The sequence below is a fragment of the Lissotriton vulgaris genome, chromosome 2_1 (genome assembly GCF_964263255.1).
Source record: "Lissotriton vulgaris chromosome 2_1, aLisVul1.2, whole genome shotgun sequence".
In the NCBI taxonomy this organism is placed as follows: Eukaryota; Metazoa; Chordata; class Amphibia; order Caudata; family Salamandridae; genus Lissotriton; species Lissotriton vulgaris.
Window position 1 is genome coordinate 213733584 of NC_141687.1, and position 26607 is coordinate 213760190.

Genomic DNA, 26607 nt, shown 5'->3' on the forward strand with positions numbered 1-26607 from the left:
AACTATTACAAAAAACCATTACACAAATGGGAACATCAACCCAAAGTTCCCCTACTGTACTTTCAAAAATGGGGGTTCCCACAAATATAACTGTTTGCAACCCCAGAAAACGCAAAATGCCCTAACTTCTCATCTAGGTTCCCAGTCCCCCTATCAAAAGGCAATCCCCTATGGATGAACTGGTCTTTTCCACCTTCCTGCTACTTCCATTAGTGGTCAGGAAACATCAGCAGACCTCCCTTACCCTAATTCTAGTAGCTCTAACATGGGTGCATCAACCATGGTTGACAACACTACTAAACCTCTCGCTAGTCCCACACAAGAAGCTTCCCATCAACCCGTACCTGCGAACAGAAAAACCAGGTCGCAATAAGACACCCCGATCCCAAGGAGATGAACCTTGCAATTTGGCTCCTGAAGTCATAGAATTTGGATACTTACATTTATTTCAATAATCTATGGATATTCTTAAATAAGCGCATAAACCTACAACCAGGCAATGCTATGCTGCCAAATGGAAAAGATTTATTCTATACTGCCAGCAGAAAAAAGTTAACTCTCTACATGCATAAATACAGACTATCTTTTTATATTTGTAGCATCTCCAAAATCCTGGTCTAGCATATACCTCAATACGCTTACACCTAGCAGCCATTGCAGCTTACTTACAAAATAGACAATACTTGTCTTTATTCAGGATACCTGTGATTAAGGCGTTTACGGAAGGACTTAATAGTCGTTCCACCTAGGGTTCCACCTGCACCAACTAGGAATCCTTATATTGTACTAACAAGACTCATAAGACCTCCATTTGAACCACTCACTCCTGCCAAATGCAATATTTATCTTGAAAGTTGCATTTCTAGTAGCTTTCACTTCGCTTAGGCATGCAAGTGAGATCCAGGCATTAACTTTAGAAGAACCATTCTCCAACTGCACAGAGACAAATTAGTCCTTCAGACAAATCCAAAGTTTCTACCTAAAGTATTTTCTCCTTTTCACATTAATCAAACAATTTAGTTATCTGTTTTATTTCCACAACCAGGGCCTGTTGCAGAAAGAGCCTTGCATACCCTGGATTTCAAGTGAGCTATAATGTACTGCATAGACAGAACGTAGACTATTAGTTGAACGATGCAACTATTTAATACTTTTTCACCTACTCACACTTGAAATCCTATCTCAAAGATTGGGATTTCAAGATGGCTAGTAAAATGTATCCAAACTTGTTATGCTAAAGCTAAAATACTTTTAATTGGAACCCCTAAAGCTCACGCTACTCATAAAATAGAGGCTTTCTATGGCATTTTTAGGCAACATTCCCCGTTCTGACATTTGCAAAGCAGCAACATGGTCCACACCCCTTCACAAAACCTTATTGTGTGGATGTATTTGCATGTCGACAAGCCAATGTTGGCTAAGCAGTTACTAAGGACTCTTTTTCAAACAACTGCTACCCCTACCAGATGACCACCGATTTGGGAGAGGATCTGCCTTACAATTAATGCACAGCATGTGAATCCACAGCACACATGCCTCAAACTGATTGCTACGTACCCTGTAAGCATCTGTCTTGGCATGTAGTGCTGTAGATTTACATGTGCCCCGGAAACCTGTGAGGGTTGCAGTTTATTTACACTAATTCACATTAATTGCATGGACATCACATTACCAGTACATACTACTACTCGATTCTCACCCACCTGCGGCAAAACAATCAATAGATGGAGTCCATGCCCTTGCACACTATCACCACAGGTAGGTATCAAACGATCTTGTGACTCAAACAACTTCCTCTAAGAAAAACAACTTGTAATTTTCCGAGCCCAACACACTATAGCGGACTTATGCACAGCATGTAAATCTACAGCACTACATGCAAATAACAGATACTTGCTGGGTAAGTAACATAATTCTTAATTTATGCACATTTTCCTTTTGATTAACTTGTAAATACTGTTATGAGTATTGAAATGTCTACTTACAGGCTTCCTAATGTACTATCTTTAAAGCATAGTTGTTTTCTTCTCTGATTCAGGAATATGTGCTATATTTTGAGAAACATAAGCCAAGATTCCAAATGAACAACATGTATGCCTCCTTGCTGCATTTCATCTCTGTCATTTGGCATCTCTGGGGTGAATTTCTCTGTCAAGTGTTTCTTATCCCGCCAACCCCTACAGCATGTCGGTTTGATTTACCCATAATATTGATTATGTATACAATTTTGCCTGAATGATTAAGGACAAGTTATTCAATCATTTAAAGATTTGAAGATATTATTACCTTTCTTTAAAAGTAGTTTAATTTCCAGGTGCATTTGCTGTCTAGCTTTAGCTGGGAAACATCCTTTACAACGCAACTTTTACCACGCAGTGCCTTTACGACGCAACTTTTACAACGCAAACCATTACAACGCATTGCGCTGGGGGTGCTCTAGGATAGGGAATAGGTTTAATTTACTATCCAACACCTTCCTTACTATCCACGGGGACTGGAGTTGGAATAGTAAATTAAACTATTCACTATCCAGCGCCCCAAAGCACTATGCGTTGTAAAGGCATGTGTTGTAAAAACCACGTTGTAAAGGCATGCGTGGTAAAAGCATGCGTTGTAACGTCATACATCCGCTTTAGCTACACGGGAATAAAGTGATTACAGCGAAAGCAGATTTTTTATCAATCTTAAATTTGATCTGGCTGATCCTGATAATATTCTCGTTGTCATTAAGATCCCGCTTCACCATAACCTCAATGTGGGTGTGAGCCTCATGAAATCCCTAGTCAAACTACAGTACTGTGCTGTACCATCTTTCTTTTTTATCTTCCACACTACTTTACAGCAGCTCCTAAAAAAACTAAAATGCCATCTTTGCTTCCTGGAATTCTGGTACAATATACCAATGATCAACCATGCACATTTATTATTCAGTTTAAAAAAATATATATATATTCATGACTTTGCCCTGTAATATCTAGCTGCTCCTTCAGGAAATTGACTATTGGTTAAGTTGCAGCGCTTGGTACCTGGAACCCTACTTCATATCTTGGCTTAAACACTTAAGCAAATCTTTTATGATTGACAAAAAGGGAGATAAAGTAAAACAGAGGTGATTTGTAACTAGTTAAGTGCAAGATTGGTGGCAGGACCAGTACCCACTCCGTGAAGCTGGCTTTGAACCTTTGTCACCCACTAAATTGAAAAACTGATAGTAATGACCAGCCATATCTCCTGTTTACGATTTCACTGAAGAGTATTCCCCAGCTACCTCCTGGGCCTACAGGATGAAGCCGATTAAGCCCTTGGGAACCTGCCCACCGGTGGCTGAGTCTAGTTGTCCTTCAAGTGGTCCAGTTTTTGAGTCCTTCAGTGTTCAGTTTCTTCAGCTTGGGAAACCCCTCCAGGTCTATGGTCCTCGAGGATAACCATCTCCCACCACACCTTTAAACATAGTGCATTCTGCTAAGAAGAGAAAAGCAAAACTCTGAGAATTGTGTTATGTTAAACACTTTTATATAATGAGATTTATATGTTACGATATATATGTTAGAAAAGCGTAATTAAATAAAAAACAACCCTTTTCCTATTAATATTCTCTCTTCTGAGCATTCCCTCTCCATGACATGGACACTTTCCAGCAGGCAATTGAAACCCGTAGCAGTGGAACTTTTCGTAGGAGATCATGCTGCATGCTTATTGGAATGTAGAGGAAATCCAAGCATCATAACTACATGACCATTGCAATGTCACTGTTCCATTTTCCTCAGTGGAAATACTTTAAGTGAGATGCATGCAGCAGTATCAAAGATTATGACGTTAAGGCTTTCACTGCAGAGAATGTGATGTGTACATGGTTGGTACGTTCTTAGGTAAATACTTTTTTCAGTGGGTTCATGTCTACTACCATTTTAGAGGCAGTATGACGCTGTTAAACCATAGCTAGAATGGAAGTATGTCCTTATTTGGAATTTAAGTTAATTTCCATCTGATCTCACATTTCCAGAGATACAAGTACCCACTCGAAGCACAATTCCTGCTCATCTTGGGTTGCAAGATTGTGCTGGATTACATCTACAGATTTCGAAGACAGAAATATTTTGAGTGTTTTGAAATGAAACAGTTTCATTTTATCCCTGTATATGTTCCAGAATTCGCTCTTAACAGTGCCCAACTGCATTAAACTCTAGTTGGATTTTGCATACCCAGCCAAGTTATTTTTCCTTCTCACTTCCTAATTTCCTCTTTCCGTTGTCCTCTTTCCACAGCTTAGAAGAAGACTTCATCACTTGGCGGGAACAATTCTGGCCGGCAGTCTGTGAACATTTTGGTGTGGAGGCAACAGGAGAGGAATCCAGGTGAGAGCAGCTTACACATCATGTGTGACTACCGTTGTTTGCCGCTGTTGTCCCAGGACCACCAGTACTATGACTATCAAATTTGATGACCAGCTTGCTCGGTGTAGGGATTTAAATGTTCCTTGACCATTTTAGATCTTTGCCAAGGCATAAGTTAAATCTGTTTACTATGTGAGGAGGAGCTTCAGGCAGTATTTCTTACAGAAACCTGGCTCCGAAAATACTGCCGGCATTACCAAACAGATATAATAAATCCAGAAGTTATCGGCTATAATTAGCTAGGAATCTTTTAGGTTGTGTCTTTACTCCTCTCAATATACCAATTTGTAAATGCTCTTCTTTTTCTATCTATCTTAAAAAAAAAAACACATCAACAATCAGCTAGCATTATTTTTGGAACAATGTGGTTGGTTCCATTTTGCTCAGATGGGTTTCAGGCCGGGATATTGGGCAGAAACAGCGTTATTAGGACAGAAATAGCGTTATTAGGTGTCACAGAAAAACTGTGATCAGGGAGGCTCAGCTGCAGTAATATTGCTGGATGTGAATGCAGCCTCTGACACTGTATAACATCCGGTCTTACTTCAAAGGCCGAAGCAGTCAGGTGTTGTCAATCTTGCTTTGAACTGGCTTGCATTGTTTCTAGAGTGAAAACGTTTTCAGGATTTTGAGAAGCCATTAAAAGGTGTACTGCACGGATTGTCTCTGAGTCCTATGTTATTTAATCTATATGTACGCCCCATGGCGGAGATTGTGCTATCTCATGACCTCACAATAGTATCATATGCAGACGACACACAGATTGTCATCTACCTCACACCTAACATATTATCTACCTCTGATCAGCTGGAATCCGGTTTTAAGGACATAGCAGAATGGATTTCATTTAGCCGTCTGAAGTTTTACTGAATAAAGCAGAAGTGATAGTCTGGATCCACTTCCAAGAGCCCTCCACCTTTTTCTGAAGTACCGTTATGGTATCTATTCTAAAGGAGGTCTGTATGCAGTTATAAGTATCCAGCAGAAGAACAAGTTAAATGTCTTCAGTAACATACTTCCTGGTGGATGCTGTAGCCAACAGAAAAATGCACACTTACTCATCTCCACCACTCAATGTGAGGTAGCCACTTGTAGCATTTAAAAAAGTCCCAAGTTAGGAATCAACACCCTGTTCTCAACAATTTGTCGAATTGTTCTGCATTTAAGAGTGGGGAAGGAGACAGATTAAAGAAACTGACTTAAAAGTTGCATGCCTTGTGACTTTTGGAGTGGGAGCCATCCATAGAATTTTGACATTAATGACATCCATATACTAGATGTTAAGCTTATGTCACAAACGTTTTTTTTTTTTTTTTAATTTTTGAAAACCTTTATTTGTGTAAATGAATGCATACAAATACGGGCCTACAACCCGGGGGCCGGCCACGGAACAAACTGGAAAGCACCATTATCAATTAAAAGCACGGAGTGGTTAAGCGATACTACCTAACGCACTCGACATAGGATCAGAGAAGGTTAATTTTTATATATTAAGAGAATAAAGGATCAGTTGTATAAGAAGCGACCTGGTGCACATGGCGGGGAACAAATCCAACTACATCATAATAGTAAATCCACAGATCTGTAATCAGAAAGGTCCAAAGCATGCAAACCATAGATGCCCTTGCAGTTCTTCATTGGTAGTGTCCACTCGCAACCTCATGTGCCCAGAGACAAACAGAACAGCACTCCCATAACAGTAAAAACCATCAGGGAGACAGATAAAGTTGCAATCATTATACAACCCAACCCGGAAAATAAGAAAACAAAAATACTAGAAAAAGGGGGAAAGGTGGACTCCACGTTACTGTACCCGCCCCACGGCGATAATGGCGATCAATAATCCAAATAGCAAACGTGCTTAGGGGCGGGGCAACTAAGCCCCCCCCCCCCCAGTAACTCTCCCCGCGGGAATCACGCACAGTCATGGAGACCCAAGAAAAGGACACAAAAGAGCCATAGAAACAAATAACTATCTAATAGACCCTAATCCACTCACCCCACCCTGCACCACTGCAGAAGGCTACGGCCTACCCCCCCCTAGCAGCGTGCCTGTCGCCCTAATTATGAACCCGAAATATAGAATGAGACAATATAGGGAAAGAGAAAGAGAAAAAGGAAAGCCAGGGGAGAGGATACCATGTAACAGGGAGCACGGCCCCCACCCCCCGCCCGTACAAACCATTAGCTTGGCCCAAAACGAAACTGGCATACATATTAAGGAATCGACAAATTATCACAATTTGGGGCAGTCCATAACTCCGTGCACCGAACAGTAGTCCTCCGGAGTAAGATCCGGGCTCATCCCAGTCCTTTCTTAGCTATCGCCACGATGTATGTCGATGTAGTGGGCATAAAACAAAGCGATGAGAAAAGGCCGTGGAGAAGCCGCTGGACGGTCAATGGAAGCAACCCATGGGACCTCCTCCTCCGATGGCAATGCAAAAGCTGTTTACGGCAGTCATGTATACCAGTGTCAATGATCACCAGCAGTTCCTCCAGCTTACGTATCGGAGCATCGCTACCCCCACCAGAAAGCGGGGAACAATCAGCGACCACCTCGGGCCCATCCGCGTCCCCAGGGGATGACCCGGGAGCAATGGCGGTCATCACATTGTCTTGTACACAAGAATCCTGGGCCAAGGTCAGTTGCCAAATCTTCAGCGCTTGTAGGACGTCGCCAATCGTGGGTTCGCGCTCACCAGTGCAGGCCCCAGCATAGTACAGAGGCAAGGAATCGGCATCCCAGGGCGTTTCACAGGATATGGCATCAACCGCCATTTTGCGAATACAGCGCCGTCCCTTCGAAACCAACTCCAGGGGTGGGCTCACCAGCAGGGCCCCCGCGGGATCCCCCTCAAGCGCACAAACAGCACCCGCGGTGCAGAAATGAGAACCACCAAAAGAGGGGGATCCGCCAGCGCCACCGCTCCGCTGGAATCACTCTCCGCCACCGAGCGATGAAGTCCGGAATGGCCGGACAAGGCAACAAAGGGGGGAGCCACCAACACGGCGTCCCCAACACACAACTTGCCGCACCTCACCTCTGGAACACCGGACGGTAGTCCCAGGCGCGTTCAGTTGCCTCCGGGCTCTTCGCACATCGGCATCTTCCGGCCGGCCCCAATCCTCCACCTGAGGCCGACACCGTCTCGCCGGCAACTCGCTGAAGGCGAGGCCCCGGTCTCCACCCCAAGGAGGCCGCACTTCCTGGGAGGACGCCGCTGCTGACCCACTGAGCGCCGGATCCACCAGGATGGATGGTAAGTGTCAGCAGAACTTCGTATATAAATTGTTATCCTTTTTGGGCAGGATGTGTGTGACAGGATAGTCGAGTTTGGGCAGGGAGGCCAGCGGAGCCGAGCTACCGTGCGCCCATCACGATGTCGAGCTTGGCTCCTCCCCACAAACTTTTTTTTAAAAAACTTTATTTATCACGTTTTACAGGTTTCATCTCCAGCACAGTAAATCCAACAAGGTACAATCTTGCATCGTAAGTGCTCTTGCCATAAAAAAAAAAAAAAATCAATCATCACAGCAATATTATCAAACAGTCAGTTGCATAATAGTTATGAGGATAATGTGGTCCTCAACAGTCCCTTGTGTAGTCACTGTGACGTTGCCTGGGAGCATTGCTGGAAAACCTCTCTATCTCAAAAGGTAAAGAATCTGAGTTTAAGTAGATTATCCACTAGAAAGTGTATTGACAAAGGTAAGTAATGTGTGCATTTGTACTTTTTCTTGTATTGTTAATTGCACCAGAAAGCTTTTGAATATCTTGCTTAGTACTTGTTTGTTTTCTCATCCTAAATGGTTGGATTGAAGTCAAATGATGCATTAAATGTGTAGTGTTTTTGTTTATATTTTCAAACTGACCCTCATCTGCTCGTGTTTCTCCCCTATGGCCTCCCACAGTATTCGTCAGTATGAGCTTGTGGTACAGACAGATGTGAATATGAACAAGGTGTACACCGGAGAGATGGGCCGACTGAAGAGCTATGAGATGCAGAAACCGTAAGTAGTCTTGCCTGACAATGAGAGCAGTCAATCTTCTAGAACCTTAAGCAAGACCTACTGCTACTATACCACCGTGCTCTCTATCAGCCTCAGAGTCTTGAACTCCCACTCTAAACTAGTTTGTGTTTGGGATGGTCCCAGTCTTGCCAGCGCATCCGGGCTTCTTTTGGCCCCTTACGCCTTGGACAATTGATAAATCAGTTAAGGTTTATTGTTGAAGGAGAAAGTTGAGTAATAATCGTAGTTTCCAACAGAGACCAAGGTGCTGGAACTTGGTTTATTTTCTGTAAAAGAAAGCTAAAGACTACTCTAGCAGCCACTGTGTTTTATGTTGAAGGTTTATGAGTTTCTGAAGGATGCACATTATTTTTGACTTCCTATCCTTTCAAGGATACAGTATGGTTGTCGAAGGGTCATTACAGCTTGGGACATTCAATGAATCAGATTCCAGGTGATCAATTGACGGGAGCATTTGGTGAATCATAGCGATGCAGTGCATCCTGAAAAACAAATTATGTTGGCTGCTCAGTGTCTGTTCAGGCTGAACTGGGCAGTCCATGTTAAACCTTTTGTGAATCTATGCAGGCGGCAGATTGTGCCTTGCACAAGCCGCCCCAACTGTTCTCTGTGGTACTCTGGATGATGGTCTTTGGTGGTGCCTGCTCAGAAGTATTCATTTTCCCACTCCTCCCTCGCTGTTGTGCCACCCACGCACCTCTGCCACGCCACACATTCTAGAGACCTTGCGCACCTCTGGAGGTAATATTGTTTTCACACTGGATAATCTTGAAAACATGGCTGTCTCTCCCACAGCTGTGCCTTGCTGCATGTTGTCCTCCCCATTTTTATTCCTGTGATGACATTCCTGTAAAACTACAGGACTACACCTCTTGGAAAAAAATGCCATGTTTATGAGGCCATATGTTGGTGATCTAAGAGCATAACATACGGAAGGAGGATGCAGCTGCTCATACTGGATATACTGGACAGTGTGTGTAATACTTGCATATTTGAGAATGGTGGAGGTATTGCTTTTGTATCATGGCTACCAGGTGTGGAAGAATTTTTTTATATTCTTTAATCTTAAACTGTTCAAGGTAAAGGTCCTACATAAATTTTGAACTTCTGATAGAACACAGGGAAATACTTATTGGTCTACCTCTGAGAGCCAGTTTCACAGCCCCCTTCCAACTGTACAGCACACACTGCATGTAGAACTCGCAATTCTACCACCATATCAGATTGATCAGTTTAGTGTTAAGCGACTTGCACCACTTATATAGCATTTTGAGGCTTTGGCAAGCTTGTTGCAAATTAATACACAATGTGAAAAAAATTAATTCTGCAGCAAACTGTCCAGATAACTGCCCAAATTTAGCTGTGTCCAAAGGGATCAGAGAATTGAGCTGGCTGCCTGTCCAGGCAAGGGTACGATTCAAGACCTTCTGTATCGTCCATAAGACCCTCCGAAGGACTGGACCGGGTATATTTCAACAATCGAATTAGACAGCACGTTCCTCAGCGCTGTCTCAGATCGACTGCTCATTTTATGAATTATTTTATCCAGGCGCATTAGCGCATATACCTACGAAACAACATTAGCATCGATGAAATGCTAATAGTAGACAGGAATCTGAGGTACTAATAAAGTTGTAATTAAAGGAAAAAAAGAAGGAAAAAATTAGTTGACAAAAAACATAGCGAGAAAAGGTTTATGCACAATGTAAACAGGGAAATATGCACACAATGGTGGTTAAAATGTTTATACAGCAATGCTTAAATTTATGCAGCTTGCTTTAATTGCATGTTCCCGATTTATTATTATGTCACAATGCGAGTTCGTGTTATGGACTACGAGTCTGTTATCCATGTTACTCTCCTTGTATTTCTATTGTCACGTAATTGGTTGTTTGGTGCACAGTGTTTATAATGGCCGCCATGAGACATAAGACTTCGGTGATCAAGCCTGTGGGTCAGGCGAAACGCGTCTGAAGGGCTGACTTTAATAAATTATTGGCCAGCACATGGTATCGTCTAAGCCTGGTGTTTGCTGCGTGTTCGAGAGTATATATATATATATATATATATATATATATATATATATATATATATATAATTTATGTACATACATATACATACACACATACAACACAGAGCCTCGTCCTCTGAAGCACCGGCCTGGAGTTTTTTGGCACATCACAGCAGGAAATTTTAATATGCCTTGTGTGAAATTCCTCAGTGCTCTGGGGCTCTACATGCATACGCTCCCTCAGGCAATTGAATACATAACATAAACATAACAGGTGTATTTGTAAAGCGCACTGAAATAAGATGTATATTGTTACCCAACTCAATGGTACTCATTTTATCTACCTCAAATGGATGAAAGGCTGAGTGGACCCGCCGGGATTTGAACATGTGACCATGAGGTCGAACACAGGCCCCTGCAGTGGATGCATAAGTACACTGAGGCAGCAGTCCCAGCTACCAGTCCTGCAGGGCTTAGAGGTGTCAACTAGCGCTCTCCTTCCGCTATGAGTGCTGCTCAAGGCACCCCAATGTCATGTTGTAAAACCGGTTTCAGCCATTCCTAATGTTTTAGCCAACAGCACATTGATTTTTGGGCTAGTAGTTTCAGTTTTACCTTAATTTATAGGTGGGCTAATATGCATGGAGGCGTAGCTACAATTAATGCAGCAGGTGTAATTGCACCGGCACCCAGAGCCTTGAAAGACCCACTGAACACTCAAAGGGGTCATTTTCTTGCTTACACCAGGGCCCTTGGCATTCTAGCTACACTATGAGCATTCAACTCTGATGTGTTCTCAAAATTCTTCCTCTGCTCCAGACAGCCATAATTGGAGCCCTTGAAATAACAGGCCATGGGATGCCTTGACTACTGCACTGTCATCTACCCAGCGTTTCCAAAGAAAATGATCGAGCGAAACTATCTAAAGACGGCAATAACCAGGCTGCCAGAATGTGCTGGAACCCAAAAAAAAACGCCACATCATCATCCGAACACTGAAAACATTTGTGGATTCAAGGATCTAGTTCTAGGTCCTGGGTTCTGTCCACAAAAGCTTCATTGGGAAAGGCTCGAAGTATTCACAATGTCAGCCCCCCACTCTTCCACAACCAGGGACCTGCATTCAGCAACGCATAGCTCGACATCTAATGATCCTTCAAGTGGCCTCAGAACGAAGGCAGATCTCTGGGAGTCTAGGACCCCGGGCTATTGAAAGTTCTGAACCACAACCCGAGAGTCAACTCAATCAACGTGTGGTGCAGACAGAGCACGCTTGAAAGCATAACTTTTCAAACTTGCTAGCACTTGAGATTTCTAACTTGCAAAGGACGGATTACTCAAGTTTCTCTAGTTCATGCATAACTTACTATGTAAATCCTGTTTATTTTTTGAATTCTCGAACTCACACTTTTCTTTATTCCATGAAGAAATCAGCACTACATGGCCCAAAAATGCACAGAAAAAAACAGATTCGCTGCTTATACACAGACAAAGGAAACTTGACTGCTTTTACTTGGAATGCGAGTGAATAATATTAGAAAATGTTCTGCCTCTAAGATCATACTCCGACCCTTGAACCTACCTGAACACGGGATCAACAGACACGTGATGAAACTCTCAAGTAAATAATTAAACAAACTGTAAGGAGAGACTCTAAGATCTCAGAATGGAAAGTGATGATGGTTAACAACACAGGAGTAGATGGTGTCACACTTTGGACAGGTGCCACTTGGTAACTATGCAGTGTCCTGCCCATGCTATAGGCCTACAACAACGTGCTTCTCACTTAAGACCCATCTCATTCACATGGAGTCGCAGAACTCCGGCGATAAAGTTAAAATCTCCCTCAACCCAGATAAAATCTACCGAGCTGATGACGATTTTGACTGCAAATACTTATCGAGCGCATTTTTGCACTTTTTTTCTCTTTTTTTTTTTAACCTTGTTTTCAATGTAAGTTTTGCGCAATAACGAGGTCTACAAATAACGTGGAAAATGTCTTCATACTGCACAACAGATTAACAACAGAACTGCAGGGCTCGTGAGCTCGAGTCCCTGCCTGTCCAGGATGAACTGGTGAGGAACAAACGTCTGCGGACTAAGCCTAGACCTTCCGTTCACCCTTCAGGTCTGACCCCGCGCTTACTTTAGTCCATGATGAAGTCGGGGCAACTGTTGGTGTTGCACTTTCTCCACAGAGAGGCGTACTCGCGGCCCGACTCGGTCTCCACCCAGCCATTGCCGGCCAGCGCGATGATGGCGTAGAGCAGGAGCAGCGGGAGGATCCACTTGCAGTGCAGGTAGGCGATGCCGCACTTGAACATGGCGAGGCCGGGCAGGCTGGGACACAACGGGAGCGGGAAGGTGGCTCGGCTCGGGCAGCGAACAAGACTGTCGCGGGACACTAACCGAGGTGGCCCCGACAACAGCACAAAGCAGGCAGCCCCACCCTGAGCACGCAGTGAGTCAGAGCACCTTGGGGCTGGGCGACACCTGAGCTCTCACCCACCCCGCCCGCAGCTGCCTGGGCAAGGAGGCGCTCGGTTAACAACGCAACCCCTGCCCGCCCGGCGCTTAACCCCTACCTGGCCGGGTGGGTCCGGCGGAACAGCTGCCCATTGTAATTTTCGCACTCCGAGCGGGAACAGTCCTGTTTCAACCCCCGCCCGAAACACTTCAATGTATGCAATACATAACAAGACACCTCCACAACTAAACAAGCTGAAAGAGACGCCGTGATTGTGCGAGCGTGCACATTGGCTGTCCAGACGCAAGCTAAAAGACACGCCGTGCGCGTGCACATGTGCTGTCCAGGCTCCAGCTCTCTGCAGACAGCAGTGTGTGCCCAACCATAGTAACTGTCCTGCCCGATAATCATATAACAAGCATTGAAGACCAGACGTGAGCGTGCACTGCCGAAACCTGTCGTGAGGCGGGACTTCCGTCTTCTGAAGCCCATGCCCACGGAGTGGCTGACCCAGAGGAGCAGTGATGACGCGGGGCACCCATGCCCAAGGGGGAGCCCAGCGGAGTCTGCAGAAGTCCAGAGCGGCCCGATGCGGTGAGTGGGGCTTAGTTGTACTGGGGAGTGGGGAGTTGGGGGACGGGGGTGATGTGTGTCTCTGTATGTGTGCACGTGTTAGTGTCTATGTGCGCTCGTGTGTGTGTGTGTGTGTGTGTGTGTGTGTGTGTGTGTGTGTGTGTGTAGCAAAAGCAGGGGGGGTGGTTGTGTGTGTATACGAGAAGTGCATGAGGCTTTCGAGACAGGAGATGGTGAACGCGCGCGCGACCTGATCCGATTCCGGCATGCTGCACGTGCCCATCTCCTGTCTCCTTGAAAGCAGACTCGCCGACTATAGGTCTCGCTGCGACATCGCTTTGCGATGCGTTGCAGGTGCGAGACCTAAAAAAGGGTTCTTTTTAAGGCAATGTGCTACTGCCACCGGATCTTGACACTTAACAGCCCAAAATACTTGCAGCCTTTACTAACCCATTATATCCCTGGACGAAATCTAAGATCTACGGACAAATCCATGGTCACCATACCAAGAATGTACAGAGACAGGATGTGGGTCGTTCTTTCAGATACCGTGCAGCCAAGATCGGGAACACCCTTCCAATAAATATGAGAACAGAAACGTGTAAAAGCAAATTCCGCAAGCAACTTAAAACTTGGCTGTTTGAAAAAAAGGATGATTAGGTTGACTAGCACACGTCCGATCGACAGATGTAACAGATGACGGCATCTCTCTCCCTATCACCTTGTTCTGAGTCTTAGCGCGGGGACACACCATCGGTGTAACCAGGCGCTCTATAAATGGATAAATAAATGTTTGAGGCATATGAGCTGCAGATTGTACACCTTGGCATTAGACCGCCACCTGGTGTTGGGCTCGGATGATTGCAAGTTGTTGTTGTGGAAGAAGTCTTTGTAGTCATGAGATAGGTGACTCCTCCCTTGGACAACAGTGCGCATGGGCATCGACTCCATTCTTAGATTGTTTTTTTCCGCCACTGGGTTCGGATGAAAGTTTCTCCGCTCCGGCCAGAAAAACATTTTTCAGCAAATTTGAAGCGCAGAACTTCCAAAACTTCAACAAACTACCTTCGACATCGAAGACCAGGCTTTTTGACGACATATTTCCATTCCGGTCATCGAAGTGGGCTGTTAGGCCTATCGACGCCGTGCGGCCTACACCACATGGAAAGAACTCTGTTCAAGAAATGCCCGAAATGCCAGGCAAAATTCCCACATAGCGATCACCATGAGGTCTGGAACCTCTGCCTATCGCCGGAACACGACGAGTCGACCTGCACAGCTTGTTCATCCTTCCGATCGAAGAAAACCATCCGTGATCGGAGACCCCGTCGACATGAGATGAGGAGATCGGCCCCAGCATCGGAGGATATCTTAGACGAAGAGGTTTCCCTCGTTCCCGAAGAAGACTCTCCGGAGCTCCAGATCGTATCAGAGGCAGACGACTCAGATGACTCCATTCCATTGGGTCAGCGTGTGAGTACTACTGCCCCTGCACCACATACTATGCCCAAACCGAAGGCAAAGGTCAGCACTCCGCCCAAGGGGCCCAGTCGAAACCGAAAATCCACTTCGATAGCCCCGCCATCGAGCCCGGCTCCGAAGAAAACAACAAAGCCTTATAGTGCCTCGACACAGAGTAAACATCTCCTGTCGGCACCGAAACATAAAGCCACCTCGGCACCGAAGCCAAAAGACCCTTCGGTGCCGAAGCCAAAAATCGTACCGCCACTGAAGCTTAAAGACTTATCAGCACCAAAACCAAAAGAAGCACCGGCTCTGAAGCCGTCCACTTCTACATCTTCGGTGCCGAAGACGAAAAAGCCTGATTCTGAGGTGCCTGAATCCTCGAACATGCCTACAAAGCCGAAAACAACACCTTAGGCACCGAAAACTTTGCCACAGGGCGTTACAACACCTCCCATTGCTAAGGAAAAACCACAACCTACACCGGAGCCGAAAAAATCAAAGCCCAGGAAGGTTGTAGAAGAGGAGGAACTTTTTACACCAGATCCTCAACAAAAGAAGATCTATATAGACCCAAAGACAGGTCGTGTGGGCACTACACCTCACAAGAAGAGACCGGCAGATGCACCACCCACTCATGTTGTGCCTGCCAAGAAGGACTGTGCAACATCTCCTATGCACCCTTCCTCTCTTATACCTCTTCTTCCTCCTTCTCCTATACCTCCTCACATATCACCTCCTATATCTCCTGCACATTCTTCATTATCACATTCCTCACAGCAAAATGATGATGAATATAACTAAGAGGGAGGGGACGCTGAGGAAGAGCCTAGCTCATACCACATAGACGAGGGTATATGGGATTATTCAAACCCAACAGAGGTACCCATATATGATTTTCCAAATCCACAGACTATGCCTGACGTTCTTGAACCGCTCTTATACCCATCAAAGCCTTCCCCTCCAGAAGACCCAATAAGTTTCAGTCATCTATTGAACAGAGCTGCTGTTTACCATGGGGTGCCTATGCACTCTGACGATATTGAGGAGGATTTCCTTGAGCACTCTCAGAGGACTGCTCAAATTCTTCCAATGATTAAGGGGGTAATCAAGCATGCTCCAGAAGTATTTAAAGATCCTGTACGCACTAGAATTTTAAACCCTAGGATTGAAAAGAAATATAGATCAGCACCTTCAGACCCAGTCTATATTAAAGGACACCTCCCACTAGATTAATTAGTGGTGTCCAATGCTAGAAAAAAGGCAAATTCTCAGACATCAGGAGAAGCGCCCACACCTGATAAAGAATCAAAGGTAATTGATGCATCAGGGAAAAGAGTAGCTGCACAAGCTGCAAACATGTGGCGCATAGCGAATACACAAGCCCTACTTGCTCATTATGATCAATTAGAAAAACTACTGGCACATCTACCAGATCAGTACAAAGATCAAGCAGCTGACCTTATACAAGAAGGCAAACTAATATTTAATGCTTCAATAAAATGTGCACTAGATGCCGCTGACGCAGCGTCTAGAGCCATAAACACTAGTGTCATACTTAGGAGACATGCGTGGCTACGCATTTCAGGGTTTAAGCAAGAGGTGCAAACTACCATCTTAAACCAGCCTTTCAATCAAAACCAATTATTTGGTCCTGAAGTAGACACCATACTAGGAAAGATGAAAAAAGACACTGACACAGCTAAGTCTATGGGAGCGTTACAGTCTACACCGAATAGAGGCTCCTTTCGTCGCTCCTCCTACAGAGGAGGCTCCAAGCAGACTGGAGCAGACACTACATCATCTTTTAAGTCACAAACCTCCTCCAATAAAGGATACTTTAGAGGAGGATATAGAGGACACAACAAGGGTAGAGGTAACAATAACAACTGATCCTCTTCCACCACCAAGCAATGACTTCCCTCTGCTTCCCCCACATCATACCACTCCTATAGGGGGCAGATTAACAAAGTTCCTGCCTGTCTGGAACTCTATTACAACAGACAAGTGGGTAAGACAGATTATCCAACATGGCTACTGCCTAGAACTTACAACAACACCTCCAAACATACCTCCGAGACAGCGTCCAATGTCTACAGACCATCTAACTGCTTCAACAAGAAGTGTTATCACTTGTACAGAAGGGTGCTATTCAAATAGTTCCTTTAGAAGAACAGGGCAAGAGGGTTTACTCGCTGTATTTTCTAATTCCCAAAAAAGATGGGACACTGAGACCAATCCTCGACCTCAGGCCTCTCAACCGTTACATACAGTCAGATCATTTTCATATGATCACACTACAACAGGTGCGTCCACTGCTACAAAAGGGCGACTTCCTTACAACACTAGATCTAAAGGACGCCTACTTCCATATCCCCATACATCCTGCCCACAGAAAGTATCTAAGGTTTGTACTTAAAGGACAACATTATCAGTTCAAAGTCCTTCCATTCGGGGTAACCACAGCACCAAGAGTATTCACAAAGTGCCTAGCAGTGGTAGCAGCACATCTCAGAAGACAACAGATACATGTATTCCCTTACCTAGACGACTGGTTAATGAAAGCAAAATCGTTCAATCAGTGTGCCCAGCACACGCAGCAAACGATTCAAACATTGCACGACTTAGGGTTTACAATAAACTACACCAAGTCGCACCTGCAGCCTTTGCATGTACATCAGTATCTAGGGGCTACATTAAACACGTCCAGAGCCCTAGTGTATCCCAGTCCAGCCAGGATACAGAACAGTCAAACCTTAGTCACCAAGTTTCAACACCAGTAGTCTCTGCAAGCCAGGGTGTTCATGAGACTAATAGGCATGATGGCATCTTGCATCTTCATAGAACCACACGCAAGACTGCAGATGCGTCCCCCTAAAGAGTGCCTAGCATAACAGTGGACCAAGCTCAAGGTCAACTAAAAGACCTGGTGTTGGTGGACAGCCGCACATATCGCTCTCTGCAATGGTGGAACACCAAAAAACTGACAAAGGGGTGGCCGTTCCTAGAGCCTGTTCCACAAGTAGTGCTTACAACAGACGCATCCCTCACAGGGTGGGGAGCCCATCTCTTACATCACACAACTCAAAGACAATGGACCATTCAACAGAAAAGGTTCCCTATCAACCACTTAGAGCTGCTAGCAATATTCCTAGCACTCAAAACTTTTCAACTTCAAGTACAAAACAAAGCTGTCTTAATCCGGACGGACAATATGACAGCCATGTACTATATACACAAACAGAGGGGGGCACACACTCTGCAACTGTCCCAACTTGCACAGAACATTTGGAGATGGGCCATTCCTCAAAACAGGAAAACAAAAGTTAAGGAGGGTCAAGGGGACTATGTTTAAAGACCTACCAAACTCCAAACCCCTAAGTCAGACTACAATAAACAGAAGAGAGTTGGAAGGTCTATTAGACAACGTAGCTGAGTCTATGAGGACCTAATAAAGTGACCCTTTTGGATTGCACTGGACCAGGCCCAGTGGTCACATGACACGAATATGTATTAGAAATCCTATCAGCCCACCCATCTGGCGGAGCCTCGTCATGTAGGACCTCTAACCAGGGTGGTGAGTCCTGGCCCAGATGAATTGGCCAGACAACACACACTGCTGGTTGATCTTGTGAACGTGTCCGTGCCACAGAGTGGTGCTGAAAAAGTGCAGTGCAAAACAGGGAATAAAGAATAAGTGATCTAAAATGGCGGTCGAGGCAAAGAAAAATTGTTTTTATTAGAGATATTCACCAGGACGCCAGATTAAAAAGAAGTGTAGAACAGTGTGAAAAAATCACTGTGATGCTTTGCTATGTTGTAAATCAGGCCAACATGTTTCTGCCGAAGGTGGAACTACACCGGCATTCTTCAGGGCCAACTACAAAAAAGATCTTGCTACTGGAGGATATGGTAGGTTGGTCTATTCGACCACACCAGTAGTCAGGACAGGTCTTTAACAAACATTTTGGTCTATTCCTTTTTTCGCCTCACTTTGTATAACTTTTCTGAGTGTACCTTTGCAGTAGCAAGATCTTTTTTGTAGTTGGCCCTGAAGAATGCCGGTGTAGTTCCACCTTCGGCAGAAACATGTTGGCCTGATTTACAACATAGCAAAGCATCACAGTGATTTTTTCACACTGTTCTACACTTCTTTTTAATCTGGCGTCCTGGTGAATATCTCTAATAAAAACAATTTTTCTTTGCCTCGACCGCCATTTTAGATCACTTATTCTTTATTCCCTGTTTTGCACTGCACTTTTTCAGCACCACTCTGTGGCACGGACACGTTCACAAGATCAACCAGCAGTGTGTGTTGTCTGGCCAATTCATCTGGGCCAGGACTCACCACCCTGGTTAGAGGTCCTACATGACGAGGCTCCGCCAGATGGGTGGGCTGATAGGATTTCTAATACATATTCGTGTCATGTGACCACTGGGCCTGGTCCAGTGCAATCCAAAAGGGTCACTTTATTAGGTCCTCATAGACTCAGCTACGTTGTCTAATAGACCTTCCAACTCTCTTCTGTTTATTGCATTCCTCAAAACATACATCTGCTAGCGGAACACCTTCCAGAAGTCCACAATCAGATAGCAGATCTGTTAAGTCGGCAAGCACCACAAATTCACGAATGGGAGATACATCCACAAGTTCTTCAACCATTCTTCCAAAGGTGGGGGCACCCACACATAGATCGGTTTGCCACCCACGAAACCGCAAAATGCCCAGCCAGGTTCCCACACCCACAGTCCGAAGGCAATGCAATCTGGATGAACTGGTCAGGCAGATTTGCGTACGCTTTTCCGCCTCTGCCACTCATTCCATTAGTAGTGTGGAAGCTCAGACAGCAGTCTCTCACAATGATACTGGTAGCTCCCACATGGGCACGGCAACCGTGGTTCACCACGCTACTAGACTGGTCTCTAGCTCCGCATCACAAGCTCCGCCTCACACCATCCTTGCTAACACAGAACCATGGAGAAATCAGACACCCAGATCCCAGCCAACTGAATTTGGCGATCTGGCTCCTGAAGTCCTAGAGTTTGGTTATTTAAACCTACCTCCAGACTGTATGAATATCATTAAAGAGGCTAGAAAATCCACTACTAGAGCGTGTTACGCAGCTAAATGGAGAAGATTTGCAATTTATTGCAAAAATAATCACATTGATCCACTGTATGCTTCCATCCAGAATATCATCTGTTACCTTTTACATTTACAAAGGTCTAACTTGGCATATTCTTCAATACAAAAAACAACGTACAGAAGGGTCTGAGGGGAAAGTATTTTAAAGACCTGCTTGCGTCCTATCCCCCAATCTCACTATCAAAAACACACAGGGGATGCTAAGGGTCTAGAGAAGGCTACCAATATCTGTATATTCAGATGTGGTGTGGAAGGCTGGTTAATGTCAGGAGAGAAACAGAAGAGTACCCATCAGCCCACCCATTGGCGGAATCTCATCATCTGGGTTTTGGTAAACTGGTATCTTACTAGGTGTCTCACTAGACGTATTGTGAGAAACACTAGTACAGGATCCACCAGTGAGAGAAAGTCAACAGGATAAGGTGGTAAAGTCTTTCTTTGGCATCATAACAGGCAATCTTAAACACCACTTTTCACTATTCTACACTTTTTGAGCACTGCAACTTCCCTTCAGCATTACCACCTTATCCTGTTGACCCTGAGAGTTTTATGAGGTCATGAGCCTCATTTGTGGGTGGTCAGACTCCTTTAGAGCACTTTCGGGTCCCCCAGGTTATGAAGGGTCCTAGACTAGAACTCTGCGGGCTAGTTGGACTCTGCACCAGTTGATCCCTTAAGATCAGTTAGTGGGTCTGGATCTTTCATGGCTGTGACTTTGCGACCTCCTGTGGAGGCCATTCCAATGATGCTATTCCTGGAGCTGCCGACACAGCAGTGCTGAACCCATCATGATTCCAGACTCCGATATGAAGCCGGATCGGCGTCGCACAACGTCACTTCCGGCTCTGACCAGGCCCAGACGGCCTAAATTGGAGACATGGCTCTATTACACTGAAGGGCTCACTGAGAAACACAAATGGAGGGAATCTGAGTATCCCTATTCCTGCACTAACCACCCCACTGCTGAGAGCCTGGTGGCCAGGACTCAACGTCCCGAATCAGTTCCAACACGTTCCCTACCACACCACCGGATAGGGAATCCAAGAGGTGGGATACCTTGGGAACCTTTTTTTTTCTGCCAGCCTGACATTGTGGTCTGTGAACACAGCATGCTTTTTGGGCCGTTAGTCTCATATTGTGTGGGATATGGTTACGCAAGGGCCTATGCCTATGGTCCCGGATGAGCTTGGGCCATGCTCTCCTAAGCTATCACTGGCAGGCGAGATGCAGCAAAGTTCACAATTCGATTCAACTCACTGGACTGAGCCATTGCTTCTTCGGTGGTGCTGAGAAGTCATTCATGTTTGTGGAATACTGTTTTTTCAGGCAATGTCCAAGCCTCATTCATGGACATGCCCTTCGATAGGCATCATCGGTTTTGTCATTAGAGCGATTCAAATATAGTAGGGCTACTGATAGGTCGTTAGGCTTCCCGTAGACCCCCAATATCCGCTTCCGCTTTGTGACTATTAGCTGTGTACTTTCCTTTCAAGCCACCATGGCCAGCAGGCTCATCCTTTTCGTGGCCGCATCTCCCACAAACCTTGTAAGGCCTACTTGCAGAGGTCCTCAGAGTACGCCCTCCCATTCCAACAAACCTCGCCACCACTCCCTCCATCTTCAGATCAGTTGACCGAGGACCACCTTGCTCTCTTGCGATAGGAAGTACTGTCCCTTCTGGCTTAAGGAGCCATTGAGAGGGTGCCTGCATTAGAAGTAGGTCCTGGTTGCTCTTCCCACTATGCAGTTACTACCTGCTGTTCATGATGGCCTAGGAGCATTATCAGTTTGCCATGCTTCCCTTCAGTCTTACCAGTGCCCTCGGGTATTTTCTAAGGTGAATGCTGTGGTTTCAGCGTATCTGTGGAGGTTAGGGATTCCAGTTTCCCCCTATCTCAAGGATTGACTGTTGAAGGTGAGGTGGACTCATATACCCAAGCAGTCGTCTTCCATCAGCAGACTATTGCGGAGCTCCTACATTTGTTGAGGTTCACTATTAACATTCCGAAGTTACACCTGACTCCCTCTCAGAAGTTCCCTGTCATCGGAGCAATTCGGGATACATTGCAGTTTCTGGTGTATCCTCTTGAACAGCAAGTCCAGGATATTAGGGCTACGATTCTGATGTTTCAGCCTATCCTGGAGTTAGTTGAAACCGACTGCTGGGTCTCATTGCCTCTTGTTGCTAAAACATGCCCTATGGCATATACTGGCTCTGTAGTGGGATTTGAAGACCCAGTTGGCATAGCATCAGGGAAATCTCTTCAACCTGGTCCAGATATCGGAGAGAAAGTACAAAAGACCTGCAGTGGTGACTCGTGGACCGCGATTGGGTAAACAGCAGGCCTCGCTCTCTCTCTTTCCCACCTAGAGCTCACAGTGATGAGTGATGCATCGCTCCTGGGCTGGGGCAGCCACCTGGGAGTAGGGGAGATCAGAGTCCTCTGATCTCCCATGGAGCCTTAGCACCACATCAATTTGTTGGAACTGAGAGCGATCCGACTGGCATTGAAAGCCTTTCTTCCTGCAGTCAGGGGAAGGCTAGTTCAAGTGTACACCTACCACATCATAACCATCACCATGCATTACTGCAACAAACAGGGCGGGGTAGGGTGGTGGACCGTCTGTCAGGATGCCTTGCGCCTCTGGACATGTCTGGAACCTAAAGGCATTTCCTTGGTGGTTCAACACCTGGCAGGCACTCTGAACATTGAAGGCGACTAACTCAGCCGTCAATGCCTTTCAGATCACGAATGGAGTTTCCATACATAGGTGGTGCAAGGTCTCTTCCGAGATTAGGAAGAGCTTTGGTTAGATCTACTCACCACTGAAGAGAACGCGAAATGTCAGCTTTTTTGCGCGCTGGAGTTTCTTAGTCAGTTCTCGCTCTGAGACACTTTTGCTCTTGAGTGGAGCACTGGCCTCCGGTATGCCTTTCTGCCAATACCACATCTGCCCAGAGTTCTAAAAAAGATCAGAAACAACCAGGCCTAAATCATTCTCGTGGCTCCAGATTTGCATTGAGAGTCTAGTATCCCAAGCTGTTTCCCTGCAGTAGTGTAGTTCCTATAGTACCCTCACCCAGGACCTGTGCTTTTGGATAATATACACTGTGGGTCAGGTGGTAGACTGATTCTGTGCACCCCCACGTGTATGTTAGCCGTGTTTTGCATTAGCTAGCTCACAGTACCACTAGAATCTCCTTTTATCAGAGAGATTAGTTTTTGGCAACCTCAAAACGCAGCAAACCCCGATTCCTCAGACTGGTGGAAAACATATGCTACTTTTCAGCCAGTCACTCGTGCGTGCACATTTTCTCTCAGAAAGATACATGGAAGAAACAGTCGAGCGTGTTTACAATAAGAATTTATTGTACCGTTGTTCTTATGTAAAATGTATACATTGCTACAACTGTTACACAGTTGCAGAGACATAGGCTCAGCAGTACAGGAATAGTACAGTTCTACCATTTCGCAATAGTCATGAACAGATACATGAATATAAAATGCTTTTATAAAAGACAGAGCATACTCCTACAATGCCTATCTAGATGTACCTAAGTGTACCTAGCATGTGAGTAGGTGTGAAAGAGCCTATGCCTAAGAGCCAAGAATCCCACTAGGATTTAGTCGTACCTCATTACCTGAAATAATGATTGTGGGGGACTCAGTCCTGGACTCGAATCGGACACTCACCAAGGGATGGTCAGACTACTGTCAGCTAGAGCGATTGCAGGTAGGAGCCGCAGCGTCTCTGGTCAGTTTGTTGGCGTGAAGTTTCCTCCCTCCTCTTTGCTGATAGCAAGAGGTGCTGTATTTATACAGTCCATGTGCGTGTTAGCTATTGTTTAGTATGAGGATGATGTTGGGGATTAAACATTTTATACTTGGATATGAGAGGTGAAGTTTATCCCCGGATATCGCTTTCATAAATTATTCATATGCGCTAAGGATGACGTCTTAGCAATATCGATTTGGAAGAACCCTCCCTCAGCTTGGAAGTAGGTGAAAGGTTTAGTCCATAAAAGGCGTCAGTCCTTATAAGGTGGTCAGTCCCTATAAGGTAGTATGTCCCTATTAGGAGTTATGACCTTATAATGCTAATTCATATGAAATGAAGGGGAGATGATGTAGGGAAGGTGTAGAATGTTCCCTGGACCTATATTAGGGTACCAATTTGAAATATAACCTGTTGTGCACCAAACCCGAAAAGTCTCCGTCTCTGTGCATGGAGATTAAACAGCGACAGTTGACAGTTTTTGACCTTCCACCGAATATCTGCAAATTTGCAACGTTATTTAGGCAGTCCGGGGGCCCTCCACCTAGACAGTATACATGTGCCATTGGAGCAAATTTGTGACATGATCTACAGATAAACATGATGATCTTTGCTGGACCCCTTCCTCAAGTTCTTCTATTCATTCTTTCCTTGGCCCAGCAGGGTTCTGATTTGGGCACTTTAAAAGCTTATCTTTCTGCTGTTTTGATATTTTGAGGCTGGGGATTATATAAGCACTGCGCACATCTGAAAGAGACACGTTAGTGATAGATTCCTTACTTTAGAATATCCCCAAGCGTCAGACTGGATCCAGAAATTTTTGCGTAGCAGTACCCATACGCGTCGATAGGCGTCATCCGCGGCTCCGCGTCCGTCGTCTGCATCGTGGGCGCCGTGATGACGTTGTCGGAGTACTTAGACACCACCTCCACGCGCTGACGTTAATTCTGCTTTTTTCCACGCCAGCAAGCACAGATCCGGAAAAAGTTGTACCGTATTTAATTTTTGACTAACTTTTTACGATCCTTTTTGATCTCTTTTCGAAGTCTTTCGACTTCGAAGGTGCCGGTAGGGATGCCCGGGTTCAAGCCCTGCGCCGACTGCAACCGACTGATGTCGGTTACCGACCCCCATCACCGGTGCCTGCACTGTCAAGGCCCGGACCATGATGATAAGTCCTGCTCCGACTGCCGGGCCCTGACGTCTAAAGCTAGACTGGAGCGGTCCCGTGAGCGATTCTAGCTTCGACGGTCCGCCCCTCGCCGCTCGAGGTCCCGGTCCGAAAGGAGGTCGAGGGACCGGACGCGGCTCGGAGTCACCACAGTTCCGGGAGTCGTCATCGGTCTTTGGGCTCGAAGTCCTCATGTAAGAGGCACAAGAAGTCGAAGAGGCACCATCGCTCTTCTGACTCTGCTGGACGGTCACGCGACGCGGCCGGGGGTTTGGGCGACACCGCCGACGCGGCTCCGCCGGAGCCGCGGGCATCGAGGCCTGCTCCATACCCTCCGGTCCCTCGCAGCACGCCACACCGGAGGAGATCGAGGCCTTCCTATCGGCCATGAGGTCGCTCACTCCTCTGTCGGGTTCCGCGGCGCCTTCGGGCTAAGCGGCCCCGAATGGGTCCCCACGCGGGCCGGGTGCTTTGGCCCCGGCGCCGTCGGCGACTTTGGTCCCGACGGCGCAGGGCCCCACTGGATTTGGCTCCGGGTCGCCGCCGGTCGACCTCACGACCGCGCCGGCCCCAAGGGTGTCGCCCCCAGCGCCGTCCCAGAACGACGCCGTCCCTGGTCCTACCCTCGATTCTGGTCCGGCGTCGGAGCGGCGCCGCTCTCGACACAGTTTGGAGACTTCTATTTCTATGACCCGGCCCCATCCTTTAAGCCTCAGTACCAGGCGATGGGTGACGAGGGGGATTGGGAGGGGTCGGAGGACCCTCTGGCACGTTAGTGTCCGTCTTCTGCGGACTGGACAGGAGCGCTTGGGGAGGCCAGTGGTCTGGACACTTTGCCCGACACTGGTTTTGTCTCCACTCCTAGCGTGGCTACTGAGGAGGAGGCGGCTTATAGTGTGGTGATGATGAGGGCGGACAAGCCCTTGGGCCTTGAGCTCCCCGTCGCGGCCGTGAGAACTAACCTCCTCACTGAGGTCCTTAAACCGCAGTCAAGCTCGGCCGAGCTTCTGCTGCCCTTTAATGAGAATTGCAAAAAACACAGTTGATGGACAGAATGCAGAACAATGTCTTACATTCACGGCAGTACAAAGATCTGGGCCTAAATCCATCGTTTTTATGCACTCCACACCACCCTAGGTCAGACAATGGCTATATGCAAATCAGCCTTGACCCTGTGCCTCATGGGAACAGTCCAGCCCGAACTACCAAGCCATGTCTTTCCTAGACCGGAATCAAGCATCCAAGGACCGGTTTCTGGCTATCCGCCTTCTTCAGGCTGGATAGCTTGACTCCAATGATGTGGAGAGCCTGGGACTCACGTCTGAGCATCCCCAGCCCACACGGGGGGAAAATTGCAAAAAACACAGTTGATGGACAGAAGGCAGAACAATGTCTTACATTCACCCCAGTACAAAGATCTGGGCCTAAATCCATCGTTTTTATGCACTCCACACCACCCTAGGTCAGACACGTCTCGGTATACCCAGCACACTCGGGGTGAAAATTGCAAAAAACACAGTTGATGGACAGAATGTAGAACAATGTCATACATTCACCCCAGTACAAGGA

General features: G+C 46.2%; 1 protein-coding gene across 4 annotated transcripts in view; it reads left to right on the top strand.

The window, feature by feature from the left end:
• POR (cytochrome p450 oxidoreductase) overlaps positions 1-26607 on the top strand; it is a 532686-nt gene that overhangs the window by 361707 nt on the left and 144372 nt on the right. For all 4 annotated transcript variants that reach the window (XM_086954766.1, XM_086954764.1, XM_086954765.1 and 1 more), the window contains 2 exons: positions 4266-4355; positions 8310-8408. In XM_086954766.1, coding sequence (XP_086810892.1) covers positions 4266-4355; positions 8310-8408 — 189 coding nt within the window. The remainder of the gene's footprint in view (positions 1-4265; positions 4356-8309; positions 8409-26607) is intronic.